This window comes from Mustela nivalis (genome assembly GCF_964662115.1).
Source record: "Mustela nivalis genome assembly, chromosome: 7".
In the NCBI taxonomy this organism is placed as follows: Eukaryota; Metazoa; Chordata; class Mammalia; order Carnivora; family Mustelidae; genus Mustela; species Mustela nivalis.
Genome location: NC_139026.1, coordinates 64312795 through 64337087, shown reverse-complemented (window position 1 = coordinate 64337087; position 24293 = coordinate 64312795). Strand labels below are relative to the sequence as shown.

General features: G+C 39.9%; 1 protein-coding gene and 1 long non-coding RNA gene across 8 annotated transcripts in view; one reads left to right on the top strand and one right to left on the bottom strand.

The window, feature by feature from the left end:
- FAR2 (fatty acyl-CoA reductase 2) overlaps window positions 1-24293 on the top strand; it is a 136051-nt gene that overhangs the window by 107553 nt on the left and 4205 nt on the right. For all 4 annotated transcript variants that reach the window (XM_082738990.1, XM_082738989.1, XM_082738992.1 and 1 more), the window contains 7 exons: window positions 3647-3826; window positions 11813-11990; window positions 13304-13348; window positions 14661-14779; window positions 15646-15713; window positions 17673-17844; window positions 22083-22212. In XM_082738990.1, the coding sequence (XP_082595116.1) occupies window positions 3647-3826; window positions 11813-11990; window positions 13304-13348; window positions 14661-14779; window positions 15646-15713; window positions 17673-17844; window positions 22083-22212 (892 nt within the window). The remainder of the gene's footprint in view (window positions 1-3646; window positions 3827-11812; window positions 11991-13303; window positions 13349-14660; window positions 14780-15645; window positions 15714-17672; window positions 17845-22082; window positions 22213-24293) is intronic.
- Window positions 5-14724, bottom strand: LOC309868794. Of its 4 annotated transcripts, XR_014313848.1 has the most exons (4): window positions 11880-11967; window positions 5718-5890; window positions 5158-5576; window positions 5-81 (listed from the first exon to the last, which is right to left on the bottom strand). It is a non-coding gene; the product is annotated as an uncharacterized lncRNA (long non-coding RNA). The 4 variants fall into 4 exon arrangements; XR_014313847.1 differs by lacking the exons at window positions 5-81; window positions 11880-11967 and adding an exon at window positions 14642-14724 and having other exon boundaries at window positions 4630-5576; XR_014313849.1 differs by lacking the exon at window positions 5-81 and having other exon boundaries at window positions 4630-5576.

Sequence of the window (24293 nt, the reverse complement as noted above, 5' to 3'; positions counted from 1 at the left end):
GTATGTGCCCACTTCCTGCTCATGGCGCACACAGGTGCATGTGTGCGCGTGCACATATGCATGTCAGTTTCCTTGCGGTTTCTGTTAAAAAAGAAAAAAGATGTACGCAAGGGATGAATCACTAAATTCTACCCCTGAAACTAATAAGACGCTCCATGTTAACTAAATTGAATTTAAATTAAAAAAAAAAAATTTAAAGGTATATTCTCCATGAAAATAAATTCAAAGGACTCAAACTCCAAAAATCTCGCCACCCGGAGACTACCACTTAATATCATAGAGAGCATCCGTTCCAGCTTTTCTTTACACATCCATAATAAATTAGACTTATGTTCAACTTCACCAAAAAATGGCATCATACTGATAATTTTTTAGCGACTTGCTTGGTTATATCTTTGGGTATCTTTCCTTGTGAATAGATATTCTCTATAATTTCTAATGACTGTATGACATTCCATTTTATGTGTCTTATAGTATACTCCACCAGGTCTATATTGGTGGATATTTTTGGATTGTTTGAATTTTCCAGTATTATAAACAATGCTTCAGTGAACATCTCTGTGCTTGCATTTTTTTTTTTTATACCATTGTGTGCTTTACTTTGGGTAAATGTCCAGAAGTAAAATTGTTAGAGATGTACCAGATGTGCCCAGGTTAGAAACGGTTTACATTTTGACATATAATGCTACATGGCTTTCCACATGGGCAGTATTGATTTCCATTGTCCCAGTGCACATGAATCCTCATTTCTGACACCCACAGGCATACTGGATTATCGTTTTTTACTTTTAATGTTGGCAATATAATGGGAATGCCAATCCGTATTTCGATTTTGATTTTGTTGATAATGAGAAAAGTTGAGGGCATGGAAATGCTGATTGGCATCTTATTCTTTTTTTTTTTTTTTTTTAATAAACATATAATATATTTGTATCCCCCGGGGTACAGGTCTGTGAATCGGCAGGTTGACACACTTCACAGCACTCACCACAGCACATACCCTCCCCAATGTCCATAACCCCACCCCCCCTCTCCCAAAACTCGGCCAGCAGCCCTCAGTTTGTTTTGTGAGATTAAGAGTCTTTTATGGTTTGTCTCCCTCCCGATCCCACCTTGTTTCATTGATTCTTTTCCTACCCCCCAAGCCCCCCACGTTGCCTCTCAACTTCCTCATATCAGGGACATCATATGATAGTTGTCTTTCTCTGCTTGACTTATTTCACTAAGCGTAATACCCTCTAGTTCCATCCATGTTGTCGCAAATGGCAAGATTTCATTTCTTTTGATGGCTGCATAGTATTGGCATCTTACTCTTTTGTGAAATGCCTATTCATGTTCTTTGCCTGTTTTTCTACTGAAACATTTTTTTCTTGTCAAGTCTTAAGACTTGTTGGAATAGTGAGCATATTGATTTTTGGTCTTTTACAAAGCTCAAAATACTTTATCATTTGTCCTCAACTATTTTTATTATTTATGCATTATTCATAATTTCTTCTACAATTTTTATTGCTTAATTTTCTCCTTTACATCTCTGACCCATTTAGAGGTGTGGTTTTTTTTTTTTTTTTGCCTATAAATAGAAATAGGAAAATTCTATAAAAAGGAAAGTGATGTGGGTGTAAATATAGAGTAGCTTTTGAAAAATTTCTAACAGATGACTACTTCTTAAGAAACATTTATTAAATGATTTGTTTTTACTCTTTATTTAATGAAGCTCTTATAATATACTGAATTTCCAATGTTGGACTCTTTATTTTTGTTCCATTACTTAGGCTTTCTCTCCCAGCACCACAGTATTTTATTACAGTAATTTTTTACTTTATTAGGCAAGTATACGCACATCATTCTCTTTTTATAGAATTTTCCTGACTATTCTCATCTGCTTAAGATAATTTTTCCAGCTTCTTTGAAAGCTGGGAATTTGATTAGGATTACTGAATATGAACATGTCAACTACTTTAGAAAAACAACATATTTAAAACATTGGCTCTTCCTATCTAAGAACAATATATTGTTTATTCAATTTTTCTATAACCCTTAGTGAAGTTTTATTTTTGTATATAGTCTGTTCCTTTTTTCTTAACTGGATATATTTTTTAAATGTTCAGTTTTGAATATGTGCCTTTCTTCCACCGTATTCTCCAGTTTTTTCCTTTAACATGACTTTTATAAATGGACACTTTACTGAATGAATCATTGCATGTCTCAGGGTAGGTTTTTTTCATTGTTGGTTTTTTTTTTAGCTCCTTTGTTTGTTTCCCAGATACACAATTATGTAATCTGATGGGGATTTTTGTGACTGCCTTTACAACAGTTACATCTGCTAATTCTTTATGTTTTCCTCTTTAATTACCAGGTGGAAGTTCAGAGCAATATTAAGTAGTAGTAGTAATTGCAGCCATTCTTCTTGGCCCTGACTTTTTTTTTTTAAGTTTTTATTTATTTATTTGACAGAGAGAGAGAGAATGCACAAGTAGGCAGATCAGCAGGCAGAGGGAGAGGGAGAAGCAGACTCTCTGCCTAGCAAGGAGTCCAACGCAGGGCTCCATCCCAGGACCTCGAGATCATGACTTGAGCTGAAGGCAGATGCTTAATCGACTGGGCCACCCAGGAACCCCTTGGTTCCCCTGACTTTAAAAGCAGTGCTCCTAACTTTTCACCATTAAACATGATACAGGCTAGCAAAGGGAAAGGAGTATATTTTAATCATTTATTCTTCTTTTAATGATTTTTTAAAAATTAAAATGGAAATGGATACTGAACATCATTTTAAAATTTTCAAAATACATATCGAGGATCATTTAGTTTTTCTCTTTTTTATTATCTTTTTTGGTTAGATTAATAGGGTTCCTGATATTGTATAAACCTTGTGTTTCTAGAATGAACCATTTCATTGTCATCTCATATTATACTTGTATAACTTGGTATTCTATTAGCAAAAATTTGGGATTTTGACATTGATTTTTAGGTCTGACCTGGACCTTTGCAATAGAAATTTCTTTCTTTTTTTATTGTTTTTTAAGATTTTTAAAATTTATTTATTTGATAGACAGGGATCACAGGTAGGCAGGGAAGCAGGCTCCCTGCTGAGGAGAGAGCTTGATGCAGGGCTTGATCCCAGGACCCTGAGATCGTGACCTGAGCCGAAGGCAGAGGCTTAACCCCCTGAGCCACCCAGGTGCCCCTGCAATAGAAATTTCTATTTCTCATTCTCTATCCACTGCTACTCTCCTACAATTCACTTTAATTTTTACAGCTTCTTGAGTTAGATGCTCAATTTATGTATCTTTATATTTTTAGTGGCTGCTTAAGAAACCCCTTTAAACATCCAGAAGATTGTGATTTTTTTTTTCCTTCCAGTTGATTTAGAGCCAAGCTATCTCTAAATGCAATACGAATAATGTTTCAATGACTAGGATTTATGTGCACAGAACACGGCATCAACTATAACACATTCCAGGCATCACACAACTGTGTAGCTATGATCTGTGCTCTTCTTCCTGGGCCTTTGGTGCAGCCACAGAAATGAGCACATACTCAATGAGCAGAAATGAGACGTACGTGCCCATTATTGGAGTAGGTGACGTTCTAGCAAAGCAGAACATCGAGTTGCCTCATTGTACTTCTTCTGCTTTTCCTCCTGCAGACACGCCGTGCAACTCAACGTCACTGCCACCCAGCAGCTCTTGCTCATGGCCAGTCAGATGCCAAAGCTTGAAGCCTTCATTCATATCTCCACTGCCTTTTCAAATTGTAACCTGAAGCACATCGATGAGGTCATCTACCCGTGCCCTGTGGAGCCAAAAAAAATCATCGACTCCATGGAGTAAGTTGGGTCACATGAGGGGGTCAGGAGGTGGGCAGATCCTGGTTCTCTTTGATTCTTTGTAGGCATCCATTAATGAGGTAGCAAAGCAAGGCACTCTTGAAGTAGCGTGCTCTGCAAAGGTGCTAGCTTTCGCTGTCTGATCCCTGCTGTTCCCTTCATCCCAGCGTGGGGAGTCCAGTGCTTGGTGATGGGGAAGGACGGGCATGGATAAATGCCACAGGGCGGTGGGTATCCAGGAGGGCACGAGTGGTGATGAGCACTGGGTGAACCGACGTCAGAAACTGATGGTGTATTCTATGGTGGCTAACTGAACATCACAACACAAAAAATGCCAAGGAGTTTTGTGAAATAGTTTAGGATTATAATGGGCTCATGGGAATGCTTCTGTCACTCCGTACTCAGCGTGGTCACTGAAGGAAGTAGAGTGTACAGTGTAAAAGTGAAGGACCAAGCCTTCTGCGTCCGTCCGACCTGGCTTCTGCAGCTTCCTGTCTGTGTGACCTTGAGTGAGCTCCTTGGCCTCTCTGTGCCTCACTTCCTTCATTTGTGAAATGGGGGTGATAACAGTGCTCATCTTGTAGTGATGATGAGTGATAGAAAGCAGTTGTTGTGCTTGGGAGTGTTTAATGGCAGCTGATCCAAAGGTTAATAAAGAAGAACTCAGATGTGGGACATCTGGGTGGCTCAGTCGGCTGAGCGTCTGCCTTCAGCTCAGGTCATGATCCCCGGGGTCCTGGCGTGGAGCCCTGTGTCGGGCTCCCTGCTTGGCAGAGAGCCTGCTTCTCCCTCTCCCTCTGCCTGCCGCTCTACTTGAGTTCTCCTATCTCTCTTCAAATAAATGAATAAAATCTTAAAAAAAATTAATAATAATAATAAAATGAAGAACTCCTAGGTAAGTGGAAATCCTCCCAGCTCTGGCAGAAAGTGCAAGTCTCTTGGGCTAGGAGGCTGAGATACACTTTCCTTATTGTCTTGTGGTGGAGGAAAAATAACTAGCATTTTTCTCTTCCTGCCTACTAACAGGAGCCACTTTGTTCTTAAGTCAGGCTCTAGTCTCAGAATAAGTGTTTTCATTTTCTGCGTCTTCATTCTTCTGTTCAATTTAACAAGTTTATCTTGTTTAGAAAAAACAACAACAACTGTAAAAAGGTATTCCGGCTGAGAAAATAGACTACTTCACCATGAAATTTGTCAGATTTTAATTTCATGTAATACTGTATCTCTATTTAAGATAGACTCTTTAAAATGAAGCTTAGCTAAATCAAGAGTTCACTCCCTTCAGGGCAAACATTTTTATCTCCTACAGTCCTGAGAATAGATATTTTTACCTGTCATTTAAAAATATCCAGGACAAAGAAGAATGAAAGTCATCCAAAGGACCCGGAGGTTACCTCACGTAGCTCATAAGTGGTGACTTGCTTAAGTCGTGCAAAGGGACCTTCCGAGCGCAGAGCTTGTCAGGAGAGTTGGAGATAAGAGGCTCTGATGCCCCACGTGGGTACAGGAGAGTGGATGTGGAAGGCCTCAGGGTGTTTTGGGGTGGAATCGATTTGTTTTCGGTGAGCTGCCCTCTCACAGTGTTGTCTCTTGGTCTGTGTGGTGTGTCCATATTTGCTGTGCCCAGGAAAGGGGCAGAGCTGTTTGAGTGCAGACTCTGCTGAGATCCCAGAGCCTTCCTCCACTGTTGACCCGTCTAGCAGCTGACACATGACAGCACGATGTGAGGCAGGACAGAGTCTTGCAGAGACTGCCAGAGAAAGGGGACAGGAGTTGCAGCTTCAGTTCGGCCCCAGCGAGGGGCTGGCTTCTCCCGGTCCTCCGCAGCCCTTCCTCCCTCCCAGACTGTGTCCTCTCAGGATCCCCAGGTCTCCAAGAAGAATAAACTCACCTCCTAGAAGAGGAGTTGGTTTCTCTTCGGGTGCCCAGCGCTTGCCATCCTCGCCCACTCCATGTCCCCTGGGGAAAGCCAGGGATAGCTACATGATTGATGATCAAACCGGAATTGACATTTGTACAAAATTCGAGTCTCTCATTTACTGCTCCCCAAGGAATATAATTATTCTGAAAAATATACAGCCAAACAAGTAAAAATGAAATAAATTTTGTCTCCACAGAACCCATTTTGCATATAATTAAGAAACCAAGGTTTTCTTCTTTTTTAAAAACAAGGAAAAGTCATAACCACAACTTACTAATTCAGAATTTTATATTCAGGACCAGCTGTCCAGCGTCATCTCCGCCAACCCTCCCTTTACGTCTGGGCGGTGGTCACACTGAAGTCATTACTCCTCTCCCTCATGCCGCTCTGCCTTGGCTTATGACAGTTCTGTTTCTAGAAACTACCTCCACCTCTGCTTCCCTGGTTAATTCCTCCTCGGACATCAGGGCTCTCCTCTGGAAGCCTTAGAACCTGAGGCCAGACCCAATTAGGAGTTAATGCTTCTTATTGGTATGACAATTGTGGCCATGAATCAGCATTAGGAAAACAGACCTCTCCAGCTCTCACACCTGCACGTGTCCGGCCCTCGTCCCAATCATCACAGGCATTTTATCATGGAATTATGTCACTATTCTTCCCCATCTCCCTGTCTTCTTATTTCTAGCTTCTGCAGTTGGGGGGGGGGGTTACCTTTAGGAGCTCCTATGCATAAATGGATGAGGAACTACCAATGAAATTCCAGTTTTCCGGAATAATGACTCATGTAGAATGTTTATTTTTTTAAAGTGCACATAACAGACCGGGAAAGATTGCTGCTTTCTTTCCCTCTTTTTCAGGCCAAGTTAACTCCTCTTAGGAGAGACAGAAGGAAAAGATTTTTGTATCTATATAAAAACTGGAAATAGCTATAGCCCGAAACTAGAAAAATGGATCCATAAATCTTTACTGCTTTAGTTAGCATCCTTAAATCAATCTAGTAAGTATGCATTAAGAAGGGAAGGACAGCTCTCATTCATCACCGAGCAATTATTGTGAGTAAAGACACTTTCACAGACATCTGTTCCTTACGGTAATATTGTGGGGCTGGTGGTATGTGTTGCTGCTACTGGGCTAATAAAGGAAGAGAAGCTCCAAAAGGCCGAGGAAGGCTTCGGAATTCTCCCAGCTAGTAAGTTACAGGGACACCGTTTTTCTCCGTAGCCCCATGATTTGGTCACGCAGCCCTTTTCGGTGCTCCCACGCATTCGACTGTATGAGAGATTAAAAGGTGCTTTCTTAAAATAGAGACTGTGTTCTCAAGGAGCTCCCAGTAAAACACAAAACAGGGCAGGGTAGCATTATACATGGAGCATGGTAGCAGAAGTTAGATGGAGTCGGTGGTGGCAGTGGAAAGACCCTGTGGAGACAGGCACAGCACACGGACTTGGGAGAGGAGGCACGGTGTGGCAGGGTGAGGTGGGTGCACAGACGAGGCACAGCCAGGGGAGCAGGAAGGCTGGAGGCATGCTGGGGATGCGGCCCTGGGCAGCGCAGTTGTTATTTGTAGGAAAGTGGGGCTGGGGCTGCCCTGAGAGTTTTGAATGCCGTGGGGAGGACTGTATTTAATTCTAGAGGCAATAGGGATCCACGGCAGGAGGGTCACGCATGTGTGTGTGTGTGGGGGGGGTGGTTTTGTTTGGTTGGTGCTTCCATTTTGTTTTCATCAAAAAAAGACTTGGATGAAAGCGGGCTTTAGGAATGTTAGTGGTCACAAAGGAAGGGGGTAGATCTGCCTGGGCAGTTGTCAGAGGCAGGGACAGCTGTGACCTGCCATGTTGTGGGGTGAGACTGAGAACTGGGGAGTGACAACAGATACCAAAAAACACCTCCGTGTTCGGGGACAGGAGACTGAATGGGATGTGGCCACTGCTTTGCATGTGGGCTTGCACATACCTTCTAATCAACCCTCAGATTCCATCTCTAGTGTCCAGGATTGAAATCCTTTAAAGTTCAAGTCCACTGAAAGTTTTACTCCAAGAAGTGATGCCTCTCTCAGAGCTAATCCCAATTTGTTCAAGGCTAACATTTGTGGGGTGGCGTCCTTTGATACTGGTGATTCCTCAGTTTGCCTGACCACAACAAGCACCACTCCACTGGCTACAAATCAAGGTGATCAAGCTGTTGCCCCTGAAGACTGGTTTGGAGGTTCTAAGATGATGCCCAGGGAGCTGAACTTTTGTCATAGGCCCGACATAAGTCTTACTGACGAGCAGGCAAGTTTGGGGAAAACTGCCTCAAAGTGCTTTTTCGTGTAATGTCTCTCATTTGACACGAGGTTCATTCGTATTCCAGTCACCCACGCACCCCAGCCTCCCCACTCTCTTTGCTTGTCACCCCACCATTCCTAGAGGCTTTCCCCGAAAGATTTGTACCTACTCAAAATCATGCTCTTGCAGCTACCTGGCCTCCAGAAGCACAGTTAATCTGCCATGTGAAAAAAGGTGTTTTTGATCAAACGTGGGCAGCTGTCAGCTATGGCAGAGATATGAAAGGAAGTCAGATGTTGGAAAGTAGTCTTGTCTGGGTGCTGAAGAACACGTTGTTAACACTAAGACAGTGTATCTACTCCAGGGGAAAGGAAAACACTCATTTTGATTTTGTCCATTTACTGTCAGAATTGTATAGGCTTAAGATGGCATCTACGCAGCAAACCAAAAAAACCCAGAAAATTCTGTGTACTTTTAGTGTTATCCGGCTTTAAATACAAATCAGAGCTGGGTTACACTGCTTCCTAGACAGACTGAATAATTTTCATATTATCAGGCCACTGGAGGCCAGAATAGGTGCTTAGTAGAAGTCAAGGGGGAAATGCAGAGGCCAGCTCACCGCCAGCACCAGGCGCAGGAATACCCTTGACCCCAGTAAAAAGTGCAAATTTGCTCTGAAGCCAACTCTGCCACGTTGAAACTGACACAGGAACCTACGGCAGGATCCCTGCAGGAATCAAGGGAAAAACCTAACTCAGACAGGAGACGGAGAGAGCAAACATGACCATGGCCGCGTGTCCGGTACTTGCTCCGCAGAAAACTTCATCCGAAGTACCACTAGTCTTGTTGCCTAAGGAAACTAGGAGGAAAAATTTATATTCCTCTTACTATTTCATTTAGAAAGTACCTAAATTATGAAATCATTAATGATACTAAGTTGATGCATAAGTTTCAAGCCCCACCCCCCAAAAAGATAGTAATATTTATAGGAAATAGTATGTACATTGCTTTCTGAAATCTTCACTAACTTTTTGCTTCTTTTTAAGCAATGTAAGTAGAAGTTTAGAATCTGGGACCTATGGGTTCGAAACATCTCAGGTACCCTGAAGAGCATTTGGTTAATTTTAGAAATGTACTTTTATTTATAGAATGTCTTTTTCCATGCCAACCTCACTGTTTTAAAAACAAACTGAGAAGGGGCACCTGGGTGGCTTAGTCAGGTAAGCATCAGCCTTCAGTTCAGGGCATGATTCCAGGGTCTGGGATTGAACCCGGCATTGGGCTCCCTGCTCAGCCGAGAGCCTGCTTCTCTCCCTCTGCCTCTCCCCCTGCTCGCATTCTCTCTCTCTCTCTCTCTTTCTTCCTCAAATAAATACATTTTTTAAAATTGTTCATCAAAAAAATTGAGAACAAATAGCAAATCAGACTTTCGTAAAGAAGAGCATTAACTGAATATAGGTCTCTTAAAGGGTATCACCACTTAACCAGTGGGTCTGTGTGCTGCTTATACCAACGTCCTCTTTGAACCCAGGATGAGATGGGCTAAAGGCTGTTTGCTTGCATCAGAAAAGATAATTTAAAACTGTTACATTTGTAGATACATGCCCCTTTGTTCTTTTACCAAACATCAAAAATTCCTTCAGTTTATTGGCTCATTTGGCTTTATCAAAGAGTTTTAAGTGCAGTTGTGAAAATTCCTGTTTGTTCTCATGATGACTTGAAAATTAGAACAGCTATAATGATTGCCATTTTTCACCAATAAAAACTGAGGAATCAAGAAGCTAATTCAGTGGGATACAGAAAGAGCCACAAATATAAGAGGCAACCATTCACAGGGCATGGCAACTTCTTTTACAATTGTGTTCTTAGTAATCTATGAAACCAGGATTTTCTTAAAAAAAAAAAAAGATTTATTTATTTATTTTAGAGAGAGAGTATGAGCATAAGCTGGGGGAGAGAGACCCTTAAAGCAGACTCTTTGCTGACTGTGGATCCCAAACTGGGACTCATCTTCTGACCCTGAGATCATGACCTGAGCTGAAACCAGAAGTCAGATGCTCAAACAACTGAGCCACCCAGGTGCCCTGAAACCAACATTTTCTAAGATAGGCGAACTCCCTTTCCATGCACACCAACATCAATGACCACAGCTGGTCCCAGCCCTGTGACGTATCATCTTAGTGCCTGGTTATGTTCTCATGTATTCTTAAGAATTTGTTTCTTTACAGCCTGATCAGGCTGTATTTTTCCTGACCTGGTTTTTGCAGTCTGTGTGAGTTTGCACGTGAAAGAAAATGGTCTTAGGTCAGTTAATCCACTGTGGACCATCAGATAAAATGAGGTAATGATAACACCATCATGAAATGGAGAGGTGCCTACATTATCTCACATGCTTTATCCCTAACCTCAGAGGGCCATATAATTAGAAAATCTTCCATTTTTCTAAGTATGTGGAATTGCTTTTGTTCTAGGAACTTCTTGACCTTTTTTCCCTATTCAATTTAAATCAAACGGTATTTGAGTATCTAGAAAACACTCAGCACTAATAGCAGCAAAGTAAGGAAAACCAAAACGTTACAGACAGTGCTCATGTCCCACTCCAACATCAAATGAGTGTTCTCAAACCTGAGGGTTGTGTCTCTGAGTAAGTATTGGCATAAGCACATCGTAAATGTCCAATAATTTGTCATGAGAGCAAAGCAATAACAGCTAAGATTCTTCTATAATCAAAATAGTATGACTGAGCTCAGCCCTTGAAGGTAGGAACAAATGTACCAAGCCCATCGATTATAAAAATCACACTAACATATTTAGGTAGCCTGGTTTTTGAAAAATTATATTGTAACAAATGGTTAACCAAATAGGTCTGTCAACTAAGAGAAACATTAAATATTTAATCAACGATTTTATTGCTTTCTTTGAGAAGGGCAGATAGACTTTGACAAAAGGGTGCTGACATCTTTAAAAAAGAGATTAGGCGGCTGTCATGGTAACTCAGTTTCTCATGATACATGTCCTTTTGTAAGGAGAGGTGTTCACCAGTCACTATGAGAGCTGCTTCAGAGTAGTACAACCCTGCCTCCTGACAGACTATTAATAGCTATTAGAGAATCTCAGAATTCAAGAGAAATCTCTGGGAAAAATTACTGAGTTATTACTATGACTGTAAATATAGCTTCAAAATGCATTCCATAGATTTGCTAAAACAGAATGTAGCTCTGCCAAATGTCGTTGCTTTTCTTTGTTGAGAACTGAATGGAATTTTAAAAGTAAAAAGCGAAAGGTTGCAAGATAGGTGCGCTAGGTGTGAACAGGACAACCCCGGATGAACAGGGGTTCATCCCAGAACCCTGGGAAGCCTGGGGTGGGAGCCTCTAAGCTCCACGAACACAGCACATGGCATGCCCTGAGCACGGCTGGCACCCACAGGTGTCCTCATGGGTGTACTCCTGAGCCAGTCGAAGAGGAAATAACTGAGGATAATTAGAGATCGTGCATAATAAAGTAGTAGATTGCATGGCTATTGAATTTACCAGTCTAGGTGGGAGGAAGCTGGACTCAACTGGTAAGAGCGGGCCTCATGGTGCAGAGCCAAGAGCTCATCCAGCAGTCGGGGTTTGGACGGGTGCCCATTCAGCCTTGGTATCCTATGACTGTTCTGAATTCCAGAACTCAAGCGAGAAAGGGGAAGTCTTGTTTGTGTTTCGTTTGGAGGTTCCTTCCTCCCTTCTTCCCTTCCTTCCTGTCTATTGTCTAACATATGTTACTAGAATTCTTTTTGACTCTGACTACCCACAGGTGGTTAGATGATGCTATTATTGATGAGATCACCCCCAAGCTGATCGGTGATCGGCCCAATACTTACACGTATACCAAGGCCTTGGGTGAGATGGTGGTGCAGCAGGAGAGCGGGAACCTAAACATTGCCATCATAAGGCCCTCCATTGTGGGAGCAACCTGGCAGGAGCCTTTCCCGGTAAGTCCACTTGTCTGGATTCCTTGCTTTGCTTCCAAACCATCATCCTTCTCACCCTGTTACTTTCCGAAGATGTCCTTTTCTCTCTCTCTCTTCTCAGAACGTATAGTTGAGTGCAGCAAATCAAATACAAACCCATTATATTAGGACAAAATTCCACATTTGGTTCAGGGTTTATCCAGCATGAGGTTCCTCTGGAGATTCTACTGTCTGTCCCAGAGTTGGATGGAGGTCTTACATTAGACTCTCATTCACTGGAGTCTGAAAATTGTTGTAGCAGATAGTTTTAGTTTTTGGCTTACCCACTATAGTTTAAATATACCAGAATGTTCTTGGTGGCCATTTTGGTAGTTTTATAACTGTCAGGGTAAATAAAAACCACAGGGTTCTCAGTTTAGGAATAATTAATTTTTGCATCTGTGTATTGCTGTATCCTTTTGAAAGTACAACGAATTATACTATCTTTTTTGAAGCAATTCTGTGAAGCTTTAGGGCCAAAGAAAATTGAGCTCTATGACTTACTGAAAATTCAGGCTTTTGAGCAGTCTCATCTATAAACCTGGGCTTATGCTATTTTAGCCCAATACTGGACCCACATGTGGGGAGCCAATCAAATGAGACCATGTACAAGGAGTGTTTAGTGTAGTGCCTGGTCCCTAGTTAAATAAACATTAGGTCTTCCCTCTTCTCTATTCTCCCTCCTGCCCTATTTAAACACACATTTTAACTTTCACGGATGAAGAAACAGACATAATAAGGTCAACTGACTTGCTTAGGGCTTAGGAGACAAGCTCAAGAAGACGTTTTTCCTCCAACAGCTCCATAACATATTCTTCCCGTGAACATCTCTGAGCAAGCTAATGCAAATAGAGTATGGGTGCTCGACTTTTCAGATTTTCCAGAAATGGATCATTCCTACAAATCATGTTTGATATGTAGTGTTCCTCTGGAGTTAAGATCAGGCCTGAGGTAAAGAAAGGTGATGGCTAGTGACTTGGTTAACAAGTTATGATATTAAGTCAAGGTTCAGTTTAACCTCTAAGATGTCATAAAACAAACTGAAACTCCCCATGACTCCTCCCCCCCTATAAAAAAAGATGCTGGCAGAATTTTCATTCTTGCACAAGTGCAGAAATATCCAGTGCTTTGCCAGCGATCTTTGTTTGTGATCTTAGATATATTGGATGAGACCGTTCTATCAGCTGGGATCTCAGTGCTCTTGTTTGAAACTTACTAAAATCAGACTGCAGACATTGCATAGACATATAATGATTTTCTGACATGTGTAACTAATAGAGATCTTTTTCTTTTAGGGCTGGGTTGATAACCTAAATGGACCTAGTGGGCTCATTATTGCGGTACGTATAATAATGTAGAAATAACTCCTTGGAAGGTGGTGGAGGAATGGTAATAAAATGCCTAGTGTTGGTTTAGCTTCATTGATCCAAATCCCTAAGTGTTACTTTAGTAACGACAATTGAAGCCACTTAATCTCAATTCTTCTGGTTGGGAAATAGAGGCAGGATGAAATTACTTTTATTATTTGTAGATTTTATTATCAGGAAAGCAGAAGCACTGTGATATCATCAGTTACTCTTGAGGAGTTTTATTTTTGGGAAGTCTGAGCATCAAGGACCATGTCTGCATTTCCCTTTAATTACCACAAGAGGGGAGTGTTTCCTCCTTTTCGCTATTTATTAATAGCTCGAATTAATACAGTAAAGACTGTAAGACTGATTTCTTACATAAAAAGGAAGGGGAATCAGTCACAAGAAAATAGAGATTAGGAATATAGGAAAGTGCTAACCACTGCAAATCAATGCTGGAAATATGCAGGGTATCAATAACTTCATAAGATCAGTGAACATGACTATTAACCTATATATTTATTGGTATGCCTTATTTATTAATGTGAATAATTCCCAGTTCTTACCTTTATATAACATCTTTGAAGTGAACAAAGTTACTTAACAAAAAATGGTGGCCTTTCCTTAAGTAATAAAGAGTATTTATGGAACGGTAGAAGTCTATTAACTTTTTAAAATGTTTCTTAGACCTCTAGAGGCTACTGTTGTTTGTAAGTTAGTGAGAACTAGCAGAAAATGGTGTCACTTAGAAATGCTAAACTGAAAGGTGCCTGGATGACTCAGTTAAGTGTGTGCCTTGGGCTCAGGTCCTGAGATTGAGCCTTGTGTCTGGGCTCCCTGTTCAGCAGAAGGCCTGATTCTCTCTCTGCCTCTCCTCCCCATTTGTTATCTTTCTCGCTCTCTCTTTAGGCTAAATAAATTTTTAAAAATGGTAAACGAATCTTAATGGAAAATTTGGGAACCTTAGTTCTTAAGTTATCTTATGAATTAATTTTTAAATGTGAAAAACTGTTCTTGGTGTTTGTTCATCAGCTGAACATACTAACCTCTTACAAATTGGAGGAACTCCACCCCTAAAGGAATCTGAGGACCTCTATGGAAATTGGCATTTGAGATGGACTTGGCCAGGAGTTGGTTGTAGGTAGGGGTGGGTTGGATAGGCCGAGAGAAGTCAGCCTTAGCGTGTTAACCTGTAAGCCCTGAGTCAGTGTTAACTGTTGTTAACTAGCAGCATTACTTTAGTATGAGTCCCAGCTGTTACTTAAAACTTGGTTCAGTACTTACTGTTCTTTTTCCTATGCAGGCTGGGAAAGGGTTTCTTCGGTCCATAAGAGCTACTCCGATGGCTGTGGCAGATTTAATTCCCGTTGATACCGTCGTCAATCTCACTTTGGCTGTGGGATGGTACACAGCCGTTCACAGGTGCGCATGTGGAAGCCGGCTTTCAAACATTTGATGAGGAGGAGGGTGAATATGTTAGGCTTAGTTTCAAAATATGTGCGTTTGATTGTAGTAGACCCCAAATGTCAGAAAGGATCAGTCTCAATATTTTACATAGTTCCAAATATGCCATCACATATGCATGGAAATATTTTATAAATACTGCTTCATATTTTGGATAAAGTAGCAAACTCTAAATTGTTTAACCATAAAATTCTTATAACCCCAAAAGGCTTTCCTTTCTAATCAGTAGTCTAAAATACAGCTCCCCTTTTTAAGGCAAAGGAGATAAAAGTGGGTGAAATAAGGGCAACTTTTATATTTTATACAACTGCTCATGTCCTGCTACATGCCAAAAGTTCAGATAACCATGGGAGGGGCTGTTTCCTAGTACAGGGGGAAGAAAAAAAAAAAAAAGGTTGTTTGTATATTTGACTCTGATAGCAAATGGCAAACAGAATTAAATTTTTATTTGAAGTCAGCCATTTAGATATTTTCCAATACAACAGTGCTTAACTGAACTTAGAAGAAAAATAGCCTATATTTTGCCCAATAAACATGTCCAGAATTAGTGATATTATCTGCTTTCTCATTGTCATGGTACCTCCATCTGCTCCCTAAATACATCAACTTATTTGAGATCTCGTTCACATGCACACACACAAACACACATATTCCTCGTCTTCTTCCATTTTGCATTTTTACCCAAAGAAGGAACAAAAGCTGGAAGTGTTGCCCTGGTTATGGGAATTATTGAAACATCCTTGCCTACATGTTGTTTTTCCTTATCTTTCTTTCATTCGTCCTCCATTTTGTTGTATTTATTTAATTTTTATTTCATTTTCCAGACCTAAGTCAACATTAATCTACCACTGTACATCTGGTAACCTCAATCCTTGTAATTGGGGCAAAATGGGTAAGTGCCTGTAGAGATATAACTACATAACTATTAGCATCTGCCCACACAGTAGTGGTGTCTACCACAGGGGAAAAATGTGGCAAAATGTGTCTTGGAGCTTTGAGTCTAATGGAAGAAAAAGACAAAAAATAAGTACAAGATAAAAGAATTAATAATTATCAATGTGTAAGAGTTAACTAGAATGTGCTGTGGAATATCAAAGAAAGGGTCAGCAGGAATAATGTACATGACTGCAAGCAATAAGGGGTCCGTTGGCTATGAAGATTTTTAAAAATACATAAAACCGAGTGAAAGTTAGCACTTGTAAATAACGTCTGGGAGGAAATGCCCCGCCTGCTGAGGCGGGGGCTGCTCCCACGCCCACATCCCTTGTCCCCTGGCTGCACCATCAAGACTGTGGGATCATCAATAACAAGTAGATGTAGGTTACTGAGTCAATAATACTCTTCACTGATTTATACAGCGAGCCATAAGTGTCACTTTGAAAGTATCTTATTGAATGGAAGTAATCAACCCTGCATTAATAGAAAATTAGTTAATCAATGTTGTGCTCCATCAATTTAGTTGATTTCTGCAAATATCTGAAAGTTTTAGATCATCTAGTCTTATTTAGATACTAGATATAGAAAAAAATCACTTGTACTTAATTTGTTAGAATCTGATTTTCATTTCAGAGCACTCTCCTATGCTATTCTATTCATAAAGTTATTTCAGAAAAAATGAAATTATCTACTGGCATCAAAGCTCTTTAGATCATATATCCAGTTACTTAGATCATATATCTGAGTAATTCTGAAAACATTTGGAAAAATACATCTCCTCTACCTCAGTAACAGGATTAAGGTATTAAGGTATTTTTTATTACTCATAAAAAGTGGCATTAAAGAAGCAAACAAGTTATGTTAAGCTTGTCAATAAAAAGATGCTACATGTAAACTACATTTCTGATGGAGTTCAAGTCTTCTTCTGTGCTGAAACCTCTTATTTTCTGTTTATCAAAGTATACAATATCATAGTTGAAAGTAATCTTAGAAATAATCTAGTGGCCTTTTTTTATTTTATATATGAGACCCCAAGAGAGGAAGAGATCTATTCAAATTCAGGTGGAGGGCTGGTACCTCAAATATGAGTAGAGGACAGGTCTCTGTGCAGTCCCATTCTGGGAGGAAAGAGTCCAGATTCCTGGATCAGATATTTCTTGAGAATCTCTTCTGTACAAGGTATATATATTTTATACAGATTTCCAAGTAACACACTTTAAGGAGGATAATAATTTTATTACCATGATAACTGATATAGTTATCATAATTGAATAATGAACTTAGGTATATTCTTTGAAAATTTTACATTGGTAAAATCAGTATTTAATTGGAATTAATATCTTTTGAAAAGAATTATTTATTTTATAAATATACATCAAGAGTCTTTTTTTATCTAGGTTTTATCTACTTAATCATTAAAAAAAAATATTGTGGAAAAAACAATCTGGAGACAAAAGTAAATGGGCAGTGGAGTCTGAGGTATCCCCAGAGAAGCAGAAATAACAAAGAAGTAAAAAGTTTAAAATATGAAGAAACTTTCCTGATGGTTCTACAACCAATGAGCCTACTTAGGAAATGTCTTGGGTCTTTCGGAATAGACTAAATAACCTGGGAATCAAATGATGGATTTATGTTCTTCTGAACAATACTTCACTGTATTGACTGAAACTATTTCCCTCAAGAAGTTGTTTTAGATAAAGTTTTCAGGAAAAGGACCCACTTTGTAACCCATTCTCATTATTTGATTTTGTAGGTGACCTCTTGCCTCGCATAAATATCTTAACATTTTTCTTAGAGATTGATTCTAGACTCTTCACAGCAATCACTAGTCTTTATCATTTTGACGCATTGCAAATGCCCTCCACTACAGTGGGCTTATATGCTTCTAGACTTAGTACTCTGTTTTCTTCCCCAGGATTCCAAGTCTTGGCAACCTTTGAAAAAGCCCCGTTTGAGAAGGCTTTTAGGAGGCCAAATGCAGACTTCACAAGCAACCTCATCACAAGCCAGTACTGGAATGCTGTCAGCCACCGGGCCCCTGCCATCATCTATGACTTCTATCTGCGGCTCACAGGAAGGAAGCCCAGGTGAGAAGCCAAGTCAGTGGCTTTAAGAGTGTTGTTGCATGGAAGATTGAGGCCCCAGAGTACAGCCCTCCTTTCATCTGGGGGTTGAAGATGACAACTGAATCTTGTATAAATTTAGGGCCAACTGAAGCAGTAGTAATGAGAAGTCCCAAAGGGATCCCTACCTTAAAAATCCTCTATCATAATAAAGGAAAGTAAGTGTTGAGAAACTTGTTTGGTCAATTCAGCAAGTATTCATCCAAAAAGCAAAGCAAATGAGACTGTAAGTCTGGAGTTTTCTAAACTGTTAGGTAATCTTAAAATTGTGCAATGATGGTAACACACACACACACGCACACGATAACGTGGGATGATCTCGTTTTCATTCACACAACAATCCAGAGAGGATGTATTCATAACACCAATTTTACAAATAGGAAATAGAAGCTAAGGGAAGAATTTAAAGTAGTGTAGAAGTGGAAAAGGGGAGAGATCTGGAAAAACCTGAACTAGAATTACTGCCATCTAGAGGCAAGTAAAGAAATTAAAGGAAACAAGGTAGAATGAAATGTGCTGTCGCTGAGGCCGCTCTGTCGCCATCTAGCTGTGAGACTTAGGACCTAACTCTTTCTTTCTGTCTCCCTTGAATTTTGTATGTCTGAAGAGCCATCATTATTATAATTACCAAATGCAATCCCTATGAGCAAGCGTGGGAAGCATGAATAGCATTGCTTTCCATGCTAGTCTCTTTATAGGAGGCAGTCTCTCGTCATGTTTAATTTCCATCCTTATTAGTAGTGCAAATGGCTAAAGCTTAGGCAATGTTACATTTATCCAAATTTGCAAAGACCTTATTTAGAGATCATAACTCAGTAATCATCAGGTTCTTCTTGAGCAAGGTGAAAAGGAGACACTGTAAATATTTGTATGGGGCTTATTAAATAAAGGTGAGGAAATAAGGAATACCAAACATTATAGGCAGAAACATGGAAGTCTTTAAAATTTATCAGGGCTGGAGGAAGACCTGGATAAAGAGCAAAGTTCTGCAAGTAGAAAAGAAAAAAGGTGAAAGGGAGCCAATAAAAATTTTTATGGCAAAAATCCTAGAAATCAATGCAAAAAATCCTAGAATCCTTTTAGACTCTTTCCCTTTCCAAGTAAGTTTGTGTGTAATCTATGCATTTACAACTATATATAGATATATATAGTTTTGCTTTGAGGTGTGTGTGTGTACGTGTGTGTGTAATTCAACCTACATATTTTCCAACTTTTTCCCACTAATGTTCCTTGAAAATCTAAGTCCTTCTGCCTAGTGTTGTTTTTTCCTATTATGGTGGGGTAATGAATATCAGTGCACCTGCATTTTTTTTAGAATGTACCACTGGGTCTGGGGTGGAGGCTATCTGGATTTTGTCACTACCTAGGTTGCCCTAAAGAAAGCCTCTGTCAGTTTGCACATCAGCACAGAAGGGTAAAAATGTGTTTTTAATTACCCTCATCAGTAGTTGACCCCCCCTCCAAAAAAAAATGTTTTGAATTGTCAGACTAATGGCACTGAATGGCATCTCTTTGTTACTTTGATTTGCCTTCCCAATTGCTGGAGGGGCTGGGCTTTCATTTTTTCATTGGACATTCAAGGTTTCTCCTCTGTGAGTTGTCTGCCTCTGCTTCCCACCTATTTTTCCACTGGATTGACCATATTAATTTATAGAAACTCATTTATGTGCATAAATACATACTTCATGTATTTTCTCCAACTCAATTTCTTATCTCGTAGCTTTATGAATGAATCTTTTTCTAATACAACAGGACTACATACAATGTAGGTCTTAAGAGCATGGAGTGTAGAGTCTGACTTACACATTTAAATCCTGGCTTCATCAAGTCAAGGGCCATGTGAGCCCTAAATTACAGTCTGTAATACCTAACTGCCTCACCTGTAAAAAGGGATAGTAATCATACCTATTTTATGAGGTTTTTATGTAACAGGGCATAGAATATAGTAATCACTGTTATTACTAAAGTTTTAGGGATGACTGGGTGGCACAATAGGTTAAGCATCTGTCTTCATCTCAGGCCATGATCCCAGAGTCCCGGGATCGAGTCCCATGTCAGGCTCCTTGCTCAGCAGGGCCTACTTCTCTGCCTACCGTTCTCCCTGCTTATGCATGCTCTCATTATTAAAAAAAAAAAAAAAAAAAAGAGAGAGAGAGAGAGAGAAAATCTTAAAATATATAGTAGTTCTACGTTTTTATGTGATAAAATGAATAAAGAGTCCTTTATAGCTTTTACATTTTGTGTGTTAAGAATACCTTCTGTGCCTGAAAGTCATAAATATATTCTAAGAAAAAATACTATTATGCTGATATATTCTGTACATAGGATATCATTCTACAATGCTTATTTTTAAAAATTAAATGTATTGAAATCACATCAATGACGACAGAGTTGTAGAAGGGAAAAAGATTGTCATTATCCATTTGGGCTGCTAGCATGGGTGGTTCAGTGGTAGAATTCTCGCCTGCCATTTGGGCTGCTATAACAGACTATCATAGATTGGGTGGGTTATGAACAACAGAAGCTGTTTCTCATGGTTGCAGAGACTGGGCAGTCTAAGATCACAGTGCTGGTAAATTCGGCATCTGCTGAAGACCTGCTTCCCGGTTCCTAGACAGCCATCTGTGTCCTCACATACTGAAAAGGCTGAGAGATTTCTGGGGTTTCTTTTTATTTATTTGACAGATGGAGGTCTCAAGCAGGCAGAGAGGTAGGCAGAGAAAGAGAGGAGGAAGCAGGTTCCCTGCTGAACAGAGAGCCTGATGCGGGGGCTCAATTCCAGGACCCTGGGATCATGACCTGAGCCAAAGGCAGAGGCTTAACCCAATGACCACCCAGGTGCCCCTGGGGTTTCTTTTATAAAGGGCACTAATCACCTCCCAAAGTCTTCTCCATATACTATCACATTGCTTAGAATAGGTCTAAATATGTGCATTTGGAGAGGAGGAAGGGAGATATATTGTCAATAGCAAAAATGTAAGATGATAATAGCCAAATGTAACCCTTTTATGATGCTTATATCAGGGAATAATGAGTATATTCTGCCTAGGAATTTCCCATGATACAATGAGAGAAGTCCCGCAGAAGACATTAGGTAAATGGGTTATTAGGATTTGACCAGAAATAAGACCAAATTCCCAAAATAGCATCACAAGTCATTATTGGGTCGACTACAGTAATCACTACTGCTAACCTGGCCTAAAGTAAATGTTCTATGGGCTAAAGTGATCCGTAGCCAGAAGATCTAGGTTGCTGCATTTGCTGTGTGACCTTGAACCTGTTAATCCTTTTTTAAGATGAAGAGTACATATCTTTACGACCTGTGAGGATCGAATAAGAGCATCAAATATGAAAGTTTTCCATAAATTGTTGTAAATTTGGCAAGTTCACACAGCGGAGCTGGTCCCCGCCCTGACCACAGGGCGGGCAGATGCCAGCCATCAGAAGAAATGGGACACAAGAGTGGTGAGATTACAAAAGCGAGGCTTTTTTAGGTCTGTCAAAACTGGTTTGGAATTTTCCTTTTGATGCTTGTATTATCATGGCCACTTAATCTATCTTAAGCTCACTTTGCCCATTCATAAAATGTAGATGCGAAGCTACTTAGCAGAGATGCTATGAGAACTAGGTGAGATAATTTTTTGAAACATCAGCACAGTGCCAGACAGTGGGTTATCACCTAGTAAGTTCTTTTCTGGTATCAGGCTGCACTTTTAAAATGTTTGCTCATTTTTTTGGTTTTGTTAAGATTTTACTTATTTACTTGAGAGAGAGGGAGAGTGAGCACGAGAGGGGAGAGGGTCAGAGGGAGAAGCAGACTCCCTGCTGAGCAGAGAGCCCAATGTGGGACTCAATCCCAGGATTTCAGGATCATGACCTAAGCTGAAGGCAGTCACTTAACCACCTGAACCACCCTGGTGCCCCAAAATATTTGCTACTCTTGAGAAAGAGAAGGTAGTAGAGAGGAAGAGGAGTTCGATGGTATTAAATGACTAATCAAACTCCCTAAGATTCAATATTCCTTCATTAAACAATTAACGCGTACAGAGAAAAAAAGAATACGTGTTTTAATGAGGAAGTGGGGGAAAGAGGTAAATTTTTTATAGTTTCTGATAAGTAGTTTGTCACACATCCTAAAAAGTAGTAACGGGAAAGCAGCCAGCAGTGGTGTGCTGGTATTTGCTGATATCTCTTTACCCCAGGATGACAAAGGTCATGAATCGGCTTTTAAGAACAGTTTCCATGCTGGAGTATTTTGTCAACCGGAGTTGGGAATGGAGCACATACAATACAGAAATGCTGATGTCTGAGCTGAGTCCTGAAGACCAGAGAGTAAGTAGAGTGCTGACAACCAACAGGAAAATCTTGCTCATTTGCAACTTAGAATTATTTGACCTGGAAATCTGACGAAGGAAGTTTTAGTTATATACACAGAATCTTTTTTTTTTTTTTTTTTGGCTAAGAAAACCAATCCGTGCAATTGATATAACTACAGGATATAAGTTAATGTAGATAAGAGACCTGGGTTCTTGACTGGGTAGATCCTCACTGCTATCCTGTAGTCACATTTCACATACTTTGCTTCAATCCCTGTTTGCCTTTGGAGGCTGTTTTCAACAAACCTCTCTATTTTCCCTAATCTCACAACACAGGACTTCAATGACAAAAAAAATCATAATTTTACTACTCATAAATGTATCCATTCTTCTTGTTAAATCAAAATTGTTCTGCATCTCCAAAGCTACAGTTCTTTCCTTCTTTTTAAAGCTAAACCCTCCTCACATGTGCATCCCACTAAGACCTCTCTCCCTCCTCTAGCACACTGACACCCAGACAGCTTCTCTCCCTCTAATGACCTGTTTTCAACAATTCAAGCATCTCTCAAGACATGCCTTCACTCTAATTGCTTAGCATCATTGCCATTTCTTTCTTTACATTAGCTTCTTGGCAGTTGCAGACATTAAGTCCTGAGATCTTTCCATATTCTGAAATTCACATAGAAATCTTTCATACTTTGTACATGTTCCTAGCATTTTTCTTCTCAAGAAGTCATGTGTTCCCTGAGCAAAGACTTAGTTTTCAATTAAACTTTAAAGTTTTCACTCTTGATTGACATTATCTATTTTTTTTTAAGATTTTATTTATTTATTTGACAGAAATCACAAGTAGATGGAGAGGCAGGCAGAGAGAGAGAGAGGGAAGCAGGCTCCCTGCTGAGCAGAGAGCCCGATGCGGGACTCGATCCCAGGACCCTGAGATCATGACCTGAGCCGAAGGCAGTGGCTTAACCCACTGAGCCACCCAGGCGCCCCAGACATTATCTAATTTTTTACAGAAAAAAGCATTTTTTAAAGATTTTATTTATTCATTTGAGAGAGAACGCACAGGCAGGAGGAACAGCAGAGGAAGAAGGAGAAACAGAGTCCCTAAGGAGCAGGGATCCCAACACGAGATCAGTCTCAGGACCCTGAGATCATGACCTGAGCCAAAGGCAGTCACTTAATTGACTGAGCCCACCAGGTGCCCCCCCAAAAAGCATTTCTTGAGTTACCTAGTACTTGGCAGCATGTAAAAGAGACCAAGTCACACCGAGAGGGAATCATTAGAAGGCCATAGCTCACCTCACTTGCCAGCTAAGGGATTTACTCCTACATTCCAAACTCATATAACATGATTCAAATCCAAGCTCTAGAATTACTTTGGGTCATGGAACCTAAGAGTTACTTGCAAATCAAACACTGTTACAGTAAATACACCAGGTGAGATTTTGAGGGATGTTTTAACTGAAATAATGGCTGATCCTCTCTAAACCGGACATGAAATAGAGCTATTTTCAGCAACGTTTACGTACGTTGTATAGACAAAGATTATTCTAAGCACGTGTTTAAAATGTAGAGCTAATGATCAAATTAGCTTATTTTTTAAAAAGCTACCATAGATTATGTTTAAAATTAGCTTCAAGTTTTAGGTAGGCTTATTTTTATTGTATTTTCTCCATGGAATATATCCATCTAAAGAATTCAAAAGGTAATAAGCATCGAGTTCCATTTTTTGACATACTACTATTTTAACCTAAAATAACCAAAAATTTTGTGGAAACAAACAAATCTGCTATGGATTTAACATATGCTTTCAAAATATCTTAGCAAAGGTAATAGTCCTGAATAACTGGATATAATTGCCAAACTCCGGCTTAGAATTGAGTTTGACTCACCCTATGGGATGAGAATTCTAAACTTTATGGCTTCATTGAAATCTAACTTAGAAATGTGAAATAGTATAAAATAAAAGCCTCTATTTTTTTTTTAATTTTTTTTTAAAGATTTTTTATTTATTTATTTATTTGACAGAGAGAAATCACAAGTAGATGGAGAGACAGGCAGAGAGAGAGGGAAGCAGGCTCTCTGCCGAGC